The 15,405-nt window shown below is 28.9% G+C and overlaps 1 protein-coding gene across 1 annotated transcript; it reads left to right on the plus strand.

Moving 5' to 3' along the window:
- LOC139848430 (uncharacterized) lies at positions 1–14,265 on the plus strand. The gene is made up of 9 exons (XM_071838164.1): positions 1–107; positions 403–497; positions 1,853–2,202; positions 6,845–7,076; positions 7,241–7,310; positions 11,791–11,831; positions 12,672–12,967; positions 13,128–13,312; positions 14,205–14,265. The coding sequence occupies exons 1-9, from the start codon at positions 85–87 to the stop codon at positions 14,263–14,265; spliced, it is 1,353 nt and encodes a 450-aa protein (XP_071694265.1). The 5' UTR covers positions 1–84.
- The last annotated feature ends 1,140 nt before the right edge of the window (positions 14,266–15,405 follow it).

Consider the following 15,405-nt stretch of genomic DNA (forward strand, 5'->3'; position numbering starts at 1 on the left):
TCCAGCCAATATGACGCTACCATCTTCAACCTTCTTTCATTCAGCAACCCTAACCCTAAGTCGTTGTTTCCACACTCTTCACAGATGGCAATCGAGACAAGTTACAGGTACGCTCCTTCAATTCGTTGTAAGCATCAAATCGATTCCCCAAAAATACATAAAGTTTTCTGTATCTACAGGAAAAGAGTTTTTGGGTCAATCTTTTCTGTCCTTTATATACCAGAAAGATTTCGGTTTCGTTGGTACGACCGAAAAGAGTTTTAGGTTCAATCTTTCCGGTCCTTGATGTATTTAAAAGATTTCGGTTTTTTCGAATCAATTAAAATCGTAGTTAGTTGATTGAAGGAGGTATAATTTATTATTTTTGTATGAACAAATCGACTGATTGATTGATTGTAGCAGAAAAGAAAACATGTGGGATGGAGCAAAGGTCACACGAAGAGCAGCGAGTTATGATGATTTATGGGAACTAACCCATAACAAAATCCCTAGAAAAGGCATTATCATTGTTATTCTTGTTATTTTTTGTTATAATTGTTATTGTTATGTTATTGTTATTAGTAATTGTTATGTAAATTGGTCTAAAAAATATACTCTTATACACGAACTTTGGAAACACTGAACAATTAAAGATTGCCTGACCATCATGAACATAATAGTCAAATAGGCATATGAGTTCATGAGATTATTACTGATAAAAAACTGAACATAAAGTAAAAATGTTTGCGGGGGTGTAATCTTAGCGACTCTATTTGCCGCATATTGAGTGCGCATCAACATTTCTATAGATGGTTTGAAGACTTAAATCACCGAGATAACTGCAAATGTATAAAAGTACATTTTTATTATGGTGGTTGTTTTTGGACTATTTTAAAATTTTCAACTCTCAGCTAATAAGTTACCTTGTTATTGTTGGCTGTAACCAACCAACAATGAGATAGATTCATCAAACTCAAAAACAGCTTCTTTGATTTTCAATTTGGCACTAATCAGTTTAATTACATGTTTGGATCGTGGGTCATTTCGTGAACACTGTATGTTTGATTAGTAATCGATATTCATGTGTAAACCATTTGTGATATTTATGATCAAAAGAAACTCCTCGTTACGAAGAATAATGTTCAACTCATGCGGAAGTTCATTAGGGTCAACAACTTTTAATATTGAAATTGAGAATTTTTTGTGTATCAGGTGATACAAGTAGATTGTTATTATTTATAATATATAGTAATAGTAATAGTAATAGTAATAGTAATAGTAATAGTTAGAGTTAGAGTACGAGTTACGAGTTCGCGGGATTATGTCTGAACAATTTTGTAATGACGATAGATAGTTAATGAATGAAACATAATGTTGTATAGTACATTTTTTATATAGGTTAAGTGGATAATAGTGTACATAGTGTGGTTCTTTGTAATATATATTACATTGAAGCATTATTCATTTATCCTTCAAAATGGGTGGGTTACGCTCTTCTTTTCACAACCTCGTGGTATCCTTCGTCTATCTTTTGTCTCAAAGTCAGAAATTGTGTCAGTATTAGTTGTTTAACCTCTTGGCCAAGGCACTACACTACAAATTTATAAGTATATAAAAACTACCAATTTAGAAGTTCAATAACGGATTTATACCAAGATATTATTATTATTATTATTAGTATTATTATTATTATTATTATTATTATTATTATTATTATTATTATTATTATTATTATTATTATTATTATTATTATTCTCTCTTTTTGTTCTCTTCAGTTATTTAATTTTAATTGATTGAAAGAGGTTTAAGAATTTCTTACTTTTTTTTATTAACAACATGATTGATTGATTGATTGATTGTTGGATTATAACAGAAAACATGAAACATTTAGCAGCTACTAAAGTCGAAAAGAAGAGCAAAAACGTTAAGTTGGATATTGTTTGTTCGGACGGGACATGGATTGACGCCGAGCACTTTGAGAGGGAGTCTAAAGTGGTCCAAGCAGGTTACAAGAACGATTTCGGCTTCATTGAAGTCGAAAGCAACAGCGAAATCATTCACAAGGTTGAATTATTCTGTGCAATACGTACGAGGATCGAGAATTGTTGTCCCCCAAACAATATTTATGATGATTATGGCATACACCTTCTCCAACTGAAATTGAATGTTTTCAATTATAAATTTCTCCAACGCAATAAAATCTATGCTCTCGATCTTATGATTGTAAGCTTCTTTTTCTTTCTCTTCCTTTTTAATTCGCGTCCGCCTGTTAGAAATTAGTTTGTTCGATTTTTTATAAGGTGGTTTGGAATTTGTCATTATATATATATATGTATATATGTATAACTATATAGGGCAGGATCAATGGGGAAGTAACCAATCGGGGGGAAGCGGGGGAAGCAAATTTTTTTTTTTTTTTCATTTTTTTTTTCGGCATCAAGATCACACGAAAATATGAACATTTAGAAGAGACACTTTGTGATGAATGTTATCGACAAAAATAACATTCAAGATAATATTGTTTGTGAAGAATATGAACGTTTTTTCTTCTTCATGTTTTGTGAAGTAAAATTTAGTCCGATTTAAGGTTTAGGGTTTGGTGTTTTGGGTTTATTCCATAAACCCAAAACACCAAACCCTAAACCCTAAATCCTAAACTCTAAACCGTTCGTGTTAAATTTATTGTAATTAAAAACGAATTTAAGGAAATAAATAATAAGTATAATGTTTATAATATAAGTTAATAATAATAATAATAATAATACATTATTAATAAATACTTATATTATATATTATAACTTATTAAAATACTTTAGTTATTATATAATAATTAAAAATTAATAATTAAACTCTTATATTCTAACTTAAATTCAATTCATAAACAAACCCAAAAATTTCTCCGCTCCACTTCATAATCTCATTCATCTGCATACATTTCAACCTCATAATTTCATCATCAACAACATATACATACATCACCATTTTAATAATCCTCTTTATACATTTGTTTTATAGTTTTGAATAATTCCAACATAAATAAATAAATAACAGGAAGTGGGTGACTACCCAAATTTTACCATATACATACATCACCATTTTAATAATCATCTTTATACATTTGTTTTATAGTTTTGAATAACAAAATTCCTACTGTATTTGATTTTCAAAAAAAAAAAAAAAAAATCAATTAAAATTACTTGTATATATAATAGCACTTACCTGACAATATTTTTACGGGAGTTTATGCTAAAACACTTGACTTTGATCCAACCACGCCTTTCTATATAAACTTTTAATAAATTCATTTAAAATACACTTTAACTATTTTATCTTTTTTTTTTTCTTTCAAATAATACTATACTAGTACTAGTTGAAATAGACAACACACATGACTCTTTGCCGAAACTACTGCTTGGGTGCTAATTCGTACACCACTAAAATTATTCATACACTACTAAATGTGCAATACAGTGTTGTACTGTACAACTCTCTAAAGCATATTTAGTGGTGTATGGATAATTTCAAGTGGTGTACGAATCAGTCCCCTGCTTGAAAGGTTGTGGGGTCCATGACCTCACTTGTTTGAATTTTCTTTTAGTAAATCTAAATCCTAAATCTAAACCCTAAACCCTAAATTTCTAAACCCTAATATCTAAACCCTATAAACCCTAATATCTAAACCCCAATAGCTAAAACCTCAAAATGCGTTCGAAAAACACGATAATTGTTATATATTACTTCTTCGAGCGTTTTCCCGCCAAAATAAAAACATTTATCACAAAGTGTCTCTACTAAATGTTCATATTTTCATGTCATCTATAATGTTCGTGAACAAAGTTTTTTCAAAAAACGAAAAAAAAAAAGTTTTTGCTTCCCCCCGCTTCCCCCCGAATGGTTACTTCCCCCTTGATCCTACCACTATATATATATATATATATATATATATATATATATATATATATATATATATATATATATATATATATATATATATATATATATATATATATATATATATATATATATATGTATATATATATATATAGGGGCAGGATCAATGGGGAAGTAAACAATCGGGAGGAAGCGGGGGGAAGCAAAATTTTATTTTTTTTTCGTTTTTTTTGAATTTTTTTTCCGGCATCAAGATCACACGAAAATATGAACATTTAGAAGAGACACTTCGTGATGAATGTTATTATTTAGGCGGGAAAACGATCGATGAAAATAACATTCAAGATAATATTGTTCGTGAAGAATATAACGTTTTTTTTCTTCATGTTTTGTGAAGTAAAATTTAGCCCGATTTAGAGTTTTGGTTTAGGGTTTAGGGTTTAGGGTTTGGTGTTTTGGGTTTATTCCTTAAACCCAAAACACCAAACCCTAAACTCTAAACCGTTCGTGTTAAAAACTCAATCTAAATCTTAAATCTAAACCCTAAACCCTAAATTTCTAAACCCTATAAACCCTAATATCTAAACCCCGATAGCTAAAATCTAAAAATACGCTCGAAAAACACGATAATTGTTATATATTACTTCTTCGAGCGTTTTCCCGCCAAAATAAAAACATTTATCACAAAGTGTCTCTACTAAATGTTCATACTTTCATCTCATCTATAATGTTCGTGAACAAAGTTTTTTCAAAAAACGAAAAAAAAAAGTTTTTGCTTCCCCCCGCTTCCCCCCGAATGGTTATTTCCCTCTTGATCCTGCCACTATATATATATATATATATATATATATATATATATATATATATATATATATATATATATATATATATATATATATATATATATATATATATATATATATATATATATTATAAAGCGCGTGATATAAATCATACGTGTCATTTTCTCAATTAAACTGAATTAAATAATCTTACGTGTCAATTTTTCAATTAAGCTATTTATTATTAAATCGAATTAAATATTAAATAATCATTATTTTTATTAAGATAAAACTAAAAGTAATAAAATAAATTAAGATATTCGACAAATATAGAATAAAGATATGCCCGTGCGTAACATATTCACAAGATAAAAGTACTGGATACCCGACTTTGAAAACAAATCATAGAACAAATACTGGATACCCGACATCTTGGAAACAAATCGCCGACTTTGAAATTATAGAACAATCAAGTTAATTTTTAAATAATAAATTAATTAGATAATAAAGAAGAATCAAAATACACCTATTAACAAATCGTTGACTTGGATAAATTAACCAATCAGGGAGATTATTATTTATTATTTATGAATGATATTTTATATAATATAAAATTAATTTAGTGTTTGCACTTAAATTTAAAAACTTACATTAATATATATAATGAAATTAGTTTGTACTAAAAGCATATATAGTTAGAGATGTATATAAAATATTATTAATTTTTTTTGGGTAAGCAAGGAAACCCTCCTATGAACGTCTCCCCCATAGAAGGTAAAACCTCGGGTAATCAAGTCCCTCGAGCGCGAGACCTGGTACCGGGTGAATTGCGCATTATGCGCACCCTCTTGTCACACTCCCTTTTGAACAATTTGGCATAGCCAAGGATTGAACCCGGGTGGTGTGCTTCATTGGGTAACTCGATGGCCACTCAAGCAAACCTGAGTGGTTATATTAAATATTATTAACGATCTATTTAAAAAAAACTTTTTTGAGGCTCATGTGTTTTATCTATTATTTGTCAATTGAAGTTAAAATTGATCCAAAAAACGGGCTCATAATTTATGTGTTAGTATTCAATACTAATGTTTTCGATACATATTATTTGTCAATTGAAGTTAAAATTGATCCAAAAAACGGGCTCATAATTTATGTGTTAGTATTCAATACTAATGTTTTCGATACAAATGTTATCGGTAATGAAAGGTTTTTTCATTGTAACTGTATTAGACATTTGATAAGTATCAATACTAACGTTATCGAATATTAATTTATACAATTTCCGTGCAACGCAAGGGCTCATAAAACTAATATATATATATATATATATATATATATATATATATATATATATATATATATATAGGGTGAGGATCCATGGAGAACCAAAGGTAGTAGAGAACCCATGAAACCATCGACTAACCGTTCACTCTTGCGTGCAGATTGACTTTTTTTTGCAGTTTTTTTTTTCAGATTGACTTTTTTTTCTGTGCAGTTTTTTTTGTGCAGATTAAGTCCATCTGCGTGCAGATTGACTTTTTTTGCGTTTTTTTTGTGTGCAGATTGACTTTTTTTTGTGCAGATTGACTTTATTTCAAAAAAAAAAAAATTCGTAAAGTTTTTTTTTCCCGAATTTTTTTTCAAAATTTAGCCCGATTTAGAGTTTAGGGTTTAGGGCTTAGGGGAGCCCTAAACCCTAAACTCTAAACCGTTCGTGTTAAAAACTCAATCTAAACCCTAAATCTAAACCCTAATTTCTAAACCCTAATTTTAAACCCTAATTTATGTTTATGAACGATTTGATGCGATAGGGCGAAAATACCCTTATATGAGTGAAATAAGTGAAATAACATGGTGCTAAGAAAGAGGCTCGGCATGGAAGTGAAATAACATGGTGCTATGAGTTCTCTCATATGTCAAGTTCTCTCTAGATCCTTTTACTATATATATATATATATATATATATATATATATATATATATATATATATATATATAATCTTCTCATATGTCTTAACACCCTTAACTTTAAAACCTAAGGAACTATTTATGAATAGTTAGTTGATAGTTTGAATTGATAACCACAAGTGCCTGCCACAATATGTCTCTTTACCAGTTAGTGTATCTTATGTATTCTTGTTTGTTTATTGTTTTTTAATTAATGTGCTTCACAATTTTCTGTTTTGATTCCAGGCTGCTTTTGATTTGGAGATAAAGAGCCTCATCGACCTGATGATGAAAGACGTTGATGACATGTTTACCAAAATGACAAGTGATGATGAGGTTTACGAATTCTTGTATGTGAATTTGAACGGGGATTATAATTTTGATAAATATGAATTTGAAGATTTGGTATACAACCTTGTGGGTTTCGAGTGGGCTTTTAAAATGACTCGGACTCTTCATGCTCAAGTCTTCCCTAGTGGTACATACTTCATACTTATTATTAATATTATATTATTATTTCTATTGATAATTATTACGGAGTATTACTTTTATCATTAGAATTATATTTATAATAATTAATAAATTAATTTCAATTGATATTTTTTTATTTTCTATAATAACTACTTAATTGATTTTTTGTAGCCAAGAAGTGGGATCCCGAGTTATTAAAAGTGCCGTTCCATCAGTATAAAACCCTATCCTATGAACAACGGTGAGTTTATTATATTATATTTGTACTCTTTTGGTAAATTTTATTACGGTTTACTATTTTAATTGCATTATTACATATACATAAAATATATAAATGCTGCCTGCCTGCTGGTTCTGATATCCTTTCAAATTTAATATTTTGTAGACGACTATGGCTAATAGCACATTTCATTTTAAGAAAATTGTGAGCATTCTTTCTTTTCTTCAGAGTTTCCAATTTAATCTATTCTATTTTCACACACACACACACACACACACACACACACACACACACACACACACACACACACACACACATATATATATATATATATATATATATATATATATATATATATATATATATAATCAAGAGGGAAGCACTTTTTAGGGGGAAGTGGGGGGAGGTAATTTTTTTCGTTTTTGAAAAAACTTTGTTCACGAACATTATAGATTAGATGAAAATATGAACATTTAAAAAAGACACTTTGTGATGAATGTCATTATTTTGGCGGGAAAACGTTTGAAGAAAAAAATAAAAACATTCAATGCATTGAATGTTTTGCTGCTGAGTTTTTTTAAGGGGTTAGAAATTAGGGGGTTATAAATTAGGGTTTAGGTATTAGGGTTTAGAAATTAGGGTTTTGGCTTTAGAAATTAGGGTTTAGAAATTAGGGTTTAGAAATTAGGGTTTAGATTGAATATTTTAACACGAACGGTTTAGAGTTTAGGGTATAGGGTTTAGGGTTTTGGGTTGAGGGTTTACGGAGTAAACCCGAAAACCCAAAACCCTAATCCCTAAACTCTAAATCGGGCTAGATTCGAAAAAAACACTTCACACAAGATGAAAACAAAACGATGCAAATAAACTCAGCTGCAAAACATTCAATGCATTGAATGTTTTTATTTTTTTCTTCGAGCGTTTTCCCGCCAAAATAATGAGATTCATCACAAAGTGTCTTTTTTAAATGTTCATATTTTCATCTAATCTATAATGTTCGTGAACAAAGTTTTTTCAAAAAACGAAAAAAATAAAATAATTTGCTTCCCCCTTCCCCCAAAAAAGTGATTCCCTCTTGATTATGACGCTATATATATATATATATATATATATATATATATATATATATATATATATATATATATATATATATATATATATATATATATATATATATATATATATATATATAATCAATCGGGGGGAAGCGGGGGAAGCAATTTTTTTTTTTTCGTTTTTTGAAAAAACTTTGTTCACGAACATTATAGATTGTATGAAAATAAGAACATTTAGAAAAGACACTTCGTGATGAATGTTAATATTTTGGCGGGAAAACGATCGACAAAAATAACATTAAAGATAATATTGTTCGTGAAGAATGTTAACGTTTTTTTTCTCTCCATGTTTTGTGAAGTAAAATTTAGCCCGATTTAAAGTTTAGGGTTTAGGGTTTGGTGTTTTGGGTTTATTCCATAAACCCAAAACACCAAACCCTAAACCCTAAACTCTAAACCGTTCGTGTTAAAAACTCAATCTAAATCCTAAATCTAAACCCTAAATCTAAACCCTAAACCTAAATTTCTTAACCCTAATATCTAAACCCTATAAACCCTAATATCTAAACCCTAATGTCTAAAACCTCAACATACGCTCGAAAAACACGATAATTATTATATATTACTTCTTCGAGCTTATTTTCGCCAAAATAATAACATTCATTACGAAGTGTCTTTTCTAAATGTTCTTATTTTCATCCAATCTATAATGTTCGTGAACAAAGTTTTTTCAAAAAACGAAAAAAAAAAAATTTGCTTCTCCCCGCTTCCCCTCGATTGGTTACTTTCCTCTTGATCCTAACACTATATATATATATATATATATATATATATATATATATATATATATATATATATATATATATACATATATATACATATACATAGGGAATGGATCCAGGGATAAACAACATTTGGGGTACAAACAGGATAAGCAAAATCACTTTTTTTTTTGTTTTATTTTAATTTTTTTTGTAGATTCATAAATCTGCATCAAAATGTTCTCCTAATCTATATTTTTATAAGCCAAAAACATTCGAAATCGTTCAAAATCTGGTGATGAACGATAATAATCGTGATAAATGATCAATTTTATGATCCATCAAAAAGAGGGATGAATGATAAATTAATCATTCATCACTTGTTTGATGAATGATAAATTAATCATTCATCACGATTATTATCATTCATCACTTATTTTTTAACGATTTTATTTAAAAAAAATTGTAATTTTTTTGTTTTCTTCATTTTGCTAATCCATGGATCTTACCCCTATATATATGCGCGTGTGTATATATATATATATATATATATATATATATATATATATATATATATATATATATATATATATATATATATATATATATATATATATATATATAGGGGGAGGTTCAATACAGAATCAAAAAGCTACAAAACTAACTAATGTGCATAGATTTACACTTGTGCACATTTAAAAAGTTTTGTATTTGTGCACAAAAATACATTTGTGCACAATGGTGCACATTAAAAAAGTTCTGTATTGAACTTTATATATATATATATATATATATATATATATATATATATATATATATATATAGGGTGAGGATCCCCTGAGAACTCAATTAGGTTGAGAACTCTTGGAACTCCCATTTCGAATAGGTAACTAAGTTTTTTTCATAAATAGAAATTTAGCATTATTTAGAGTTTAGGGTTTAGTCACAAAATACTAAACTCTGAACCGTTCGTGTCAAAAACTCAAATCTAAATGCTAAATTTAAACTCCTAAATCTAAACCCTAAATCCTAAAGTTACAAAAACATGTTAAAAAATACTGATAAAATGTCGAAAAAACATGTATCATTAGTTCTACATCCTATTCCACATAAATGTAGAACAAAAAGTTCTTGTTCGACCAGACTAATATATGCTCGCTAATATATGTTCGCCTGCCAAAAAGGTTGTTCGATCAAGGAGTTCTCATAGCAAAAAAGTTCTCATTTGATCCTTGCACTATATATCACTTTTTTTTGAGAAAGGTGGAAGTGAATTTTTTTTTTCGTTTTTTGAATTTTTGTTTTCCATGCATTAAGATCGCATGAAAATACGAACATTTAAAAAGACACTTTGTGATGAATGTTAATATTTTGGCGGGAAAACGATCGAAGAAATAACTTATAACTTGCATCATTAGTAATGTTATTCTTCGAAGGTTTTTTTAGAATTTATAAATTAAGGTTTAGGGTTTATATTGAATTATTAACACAAACATTTTAGAGTTTAGGGTTTTGGCCATAAACCCTAAACTCTAAACCATTCGTGTTAAAAATTCAACCTAAACCCTAAAGCTAATTTCTAAACCCTAATATCTAAACCCTAACTTATAAACCCTAAAAAAGCGCTGGAAGAATAACATTACTCATAAAGTTTCTTTTTAAATTGTTCTTATTTTCACATAATCTTTATGTTTGGAAACAAATTTTTTTTTTTTTAAAATGGAAAATAAAATTAGTTCTCTTCCTCCAAAGAAGTGCTTCCTTCTTGATTAGTCCTATATATATATATATATATATATATATATATATATATATATATATATATATATATATATATATATATATATATATATATATATAGGGGCAGGATTAATGGGAAAGTAACCAATCGGGGGGAAGCGGGGGGAAACAAAATTTTTTTTTTTCATTTTTTTTTGAATTTTTTTTTCGGCATCAAGATCACACGAAAATATGAACATTTAGAAGAGACACTTCGTGATGAATGTTATTATTTAGGCGGGAAAACGATCGACAAAAATAACATTCAAGATAATATTGTTCGTGAAGAACATGAACGTTTTTTTTTCCATGTTCTGTGAAGTAAAATTTAGCCCGATTTAGAGTTTAGGGTTTAGGATTTAGGGTTTAGGGTTTGGTGTCAAAACACCAAACCCTAAACCCTAAACTCTAAACCGTTCGTGTTAAAAACTCAATCTAAATCCTAAATGTAAACCCTAAATCTAAACCCTAAACCCTAAATTTCTAAACCCTAATATCTAAACCCTATAAACTCTAATATCTAAACCCTAATATCTAAACCCCAATAGCTAAAACCTCAAAATACACTCGAAAAACACGATAATTGTTATAGATTATTTCTTCGAGCGTTTTCCCGCCAAAATAAAAACATTTATCACAAAGTGTCTCTACTAAATGTTCATATTTTCATCTCATCTATAATGTTCGTGAACAAAGTTTTTTCAAAAAACGAAAAAAAAAGAAAGTTTTTGCTTCCCCCGCTTCCCCCCGAATGGTTACTTCCCTCTTGATCCTACCACTATATATATATATATATATATATATATATATATATATATATATATATATATATATATATATATATATATATATATATATATATACTTACTTCTTTGTTTGTCGACAATGGTGGCCTTTTCATTGTAGTGTATACATCCCCGAGCTAGTTTCTTCATACTCAAAAACAGGTTTGTTGATTTTTAACTTGGCACTAATCAGTTTAAATACATGTTTGGATCATGTGTCATATCGTTAACAATATTTGTTTGTTTAATTGTTGAGTAATTGAAATTGATATGTAAACCATTTTTGATATTTATGAACCAAAGAAACTCATCATTATGAAGACTAATGTCCAATTTATGCGGTAGCTCAGTAACAGAAATTATTGAAAGTTCGAAATTTTAGTGTATAGGGTTGAGTTATTGTTTGTAAATGATTAATTAAATATTATTATCATTTTAGTCTCTTGTTCTATATATATATATCGTCGTTCACTATTTTCCAATCATTTCTACCTTCTTTCTCTCTATAAACATATTGAAAATGACAAGTTTACATCACACCCACATATCCAAAAAATATATGGAAGCAAGTTTTCTTATTGTCAAACACTAATAAAACAATTATTATTATTATTGTTATTGTTATTGTTATTGTTAATTACTCCGTATTATTATTAATAATAATAATAATAATAATAATAATAATAATAATAATAATAATAATAATAATAATAATAATAATAAAAACAATAATTATTATTATTATTGTTATTGTTATTGTTATTGTTATTGCTATTGTTGCTAACATAATAATAATATCATTATTATTATATTAATATTAATATTAATAATTAATAATAATAATAATTATTATTATAATAATTTTTGTTCTTTTGTCGTTCTTCAGTTAATAATAATTTAATAATTATATAATATAATCGGATTGGAGTGGATTGAAGGAGGTTCAAGAATTGGAGTATTACTTTTCTGTTATTAAGTAATTTGATTGACTGAGTGTTGCAGGAAGCAATAATGGAAACTTTAGGGTGACAATCGTTTGTTTGGATGGGATATCCTTTGAAGGCAAGCCTTTTGAAAGGGAGTCTAGACGGGTCCAATGCTGTTACGATAACCACGGCGCCTTAATAGAAGTCGAAAGCAACAGCCAAATCATTCACAAGGTTGAATTCTTCTGTGTTGTACGTGCCTTGATCCAGGATGATTATGCCCATGATGAACACCTCCTCCAACACAAGTTGAATTCTTTTAATTCCAAATTTCGCCAACTCAATCGGATTCATGTTCTCGATCTTATGAATGTAAGAAGAAATTTTGTTGTTTGATTTTTATTAATATAGGGTGGTTCGAAATTAGTCATTATTATTAATAATAATAATATATATAATATAATAATCACATTAATATTTGTATTCTTATTCATTTATCATTTTTTTAATTTTGTTTCTGTTTTCATTTCAGGTTGCTTTCTGTTTGCAGATAAAAAGCCTAGTGGACGTGATGATGGAAGACATTGATGAAATGTTTTGTAAAATGACTAGTGAAGAAGAGGCTTACAAAATCTTATTCATTAATATGAAAGCGGAGAATAAACCTCGTAAAAAGGAATGGATGAAAAATCGTCCCGCGCGTTACAAATGGCCGTGGTAAAAAAGGGAATTGATGAAGAAGAGTCTCGCGCTTTACAGATTGGCTTTTGTATTTATGGAAATCTAACCATTATGCCGTAACTTGTGTTTATGAAAATTAAAAATGGAAATGGTTGTTTTATTTTATTCTAATACTTCTAAATCATGTAAATGTTGTAACAATGTGATTGGACCATGGTACTGTAGAAACCGAATTTATCAATCGACCCTACCCATTAACCTCGCTACCATTGCATATATCAGGAATCACGTTGAGGTAAAACTTGATGAAGTCGATTGAGGTTTATTTCGTTTGTTATTACTATGTTTTATTTTGTATTAATTATTTTTAGTACGAAAGTATGAAATAGTGAGCATTTGAAGCAATGTTGAAGACGAGTTTATGTGTTTTTGTACATGGTACAATTATATATGTATTGTTGTTATTGCTTGCACTATTATTATTATTATTATTATTATTATTCTTATTATTATTATTATTATTATTATTATTATTATTATTATTATTATAATTATAATTATAATTATAATTATAATTATAATTATAATTATAATTATAATTATAATTATTATTATTAATTATTATTATTATAATTATTATAATTATTATTATTATTAATATTATTATTAGTATTAATTATTATTATTATTATTATTATTATTATTATTATTATTATTATTATTATTATTATTATTATTATTATTATTATTATTATCTTGGTTTTGTAAAAGGGACCAGAGGCATCATGTGGTGATGAATAATCCAAATTGTTTCCTTGATTCTCGTAGATATGGTGGTGATCTTTCGGATCATGCCTCCCCTTCCCCGGCAAAGAGAACAACGCATGCTGTTCTTATATTTAATGACGATGAATTTTGGTTTCACCAGGTGCCTTAGGAAAGCAACCTTAGGAAAGCAACTGATGACTGAACTTGGTCTTCTTACATGACAAACTGTAACCAGATTAACTAAATTTGTAGTCTTGCTTTTGGTTACAAGATACTTTTGCCATCTTTTTTTAGTTGATAAAGTTGTGCCCGTCGGAAGTAAACCACATCTCGTTCCCATTAATATGGACTTCCAAGAATCACTTGACACACATCAAGTGGAACACCTCGCATGTAACTTCATCGATAAATTTATTTGTGATGGCAAATTTAAACTTGCATTGTTGGGTTATTAGCACATCGTCACCATTCTTTATCCACCCTAGGGAATATCGACGGGGATGAGGTGTTTTCTCTAAACCCAACCGTTGGACAAGATCAACCGAAATTAAATTCTTTTCACTTCCAGTGTCGATAGTCGACTCGACTACTTCTTGCTTCATATGAATCTTTAAGTTAAACAATTCTTCCTTTTCTTTCGTTGAAAACTTTTGTTTTGGCTACTTCATCAACTTGTCCGAGCTCGATTGTATCACTTGCGATTATTATAGCAACCTTAGACTTTCCATGGTCATCTTTCACCCATTTTTTTGGAAAAAGCTCGGGGTGTGTCTTCCAACATTTTTCTTCAAGATGTCCTTAAATGTTACAACATTGACAGAGCTTAATTTAAATTGTTAGAAGTTGACAAATAACTTTTGGAATTCTTCTCGGCCACGTTTGCATTAGAAGCCTTTTGTTGTCCATAGTCTTCAATTCTCATGCAACTGCTTTTATTTTTCACTTCGATAACCATTGCAACACGACTTGTACTAGAGATATCTCCCAACGCGTGTAGACGTAGTTCATTTTGAATATGTCAATGTAACCCGGAAACATATTTAGTGATTACATCTTCGTTGTCTAACGAAATTCCCAATTCCACCGCAAGACGTCGAACTCCGTGGTGTAAACTTGAACGGACTGTCCTTTTTGTTGGTGAAGATTGTGCCATCTTGACCACCGATCTTGAGAATATCCCATAGGATAAACTTCTTGGCGAAGCAGTCGAGTAAACCGAGACCAAGTGACTTCCTCCTCGGACATCATCTTCAAATGGGAATTCCACCATGCTAATGCTTAACTTGTTAGTTTCAATCTCGCAAATACAACCTTCTCGGTACTACTAAACCCGTAAAGGGTGAAGTAAGTCTCGAGTTGGT

This window comes from Rutidosis leptorrhynchoides, chromosome 5 (assembly GCF_046630445.1).
Source record: "Rutidosis leptorrhynchoides isolate AG116_Rl617_1_P2 chromosome 5, CSIRO_AGI_Rlap_v1, whole genome shotgun sequence".
Lineage (NCBI taxonomy): Eukaryota > Viridiplantae > Streptophyta > Magnoliopsida > Asterales > Asteraceae > Rutidosis > Rutidosis leptorrhynchoides.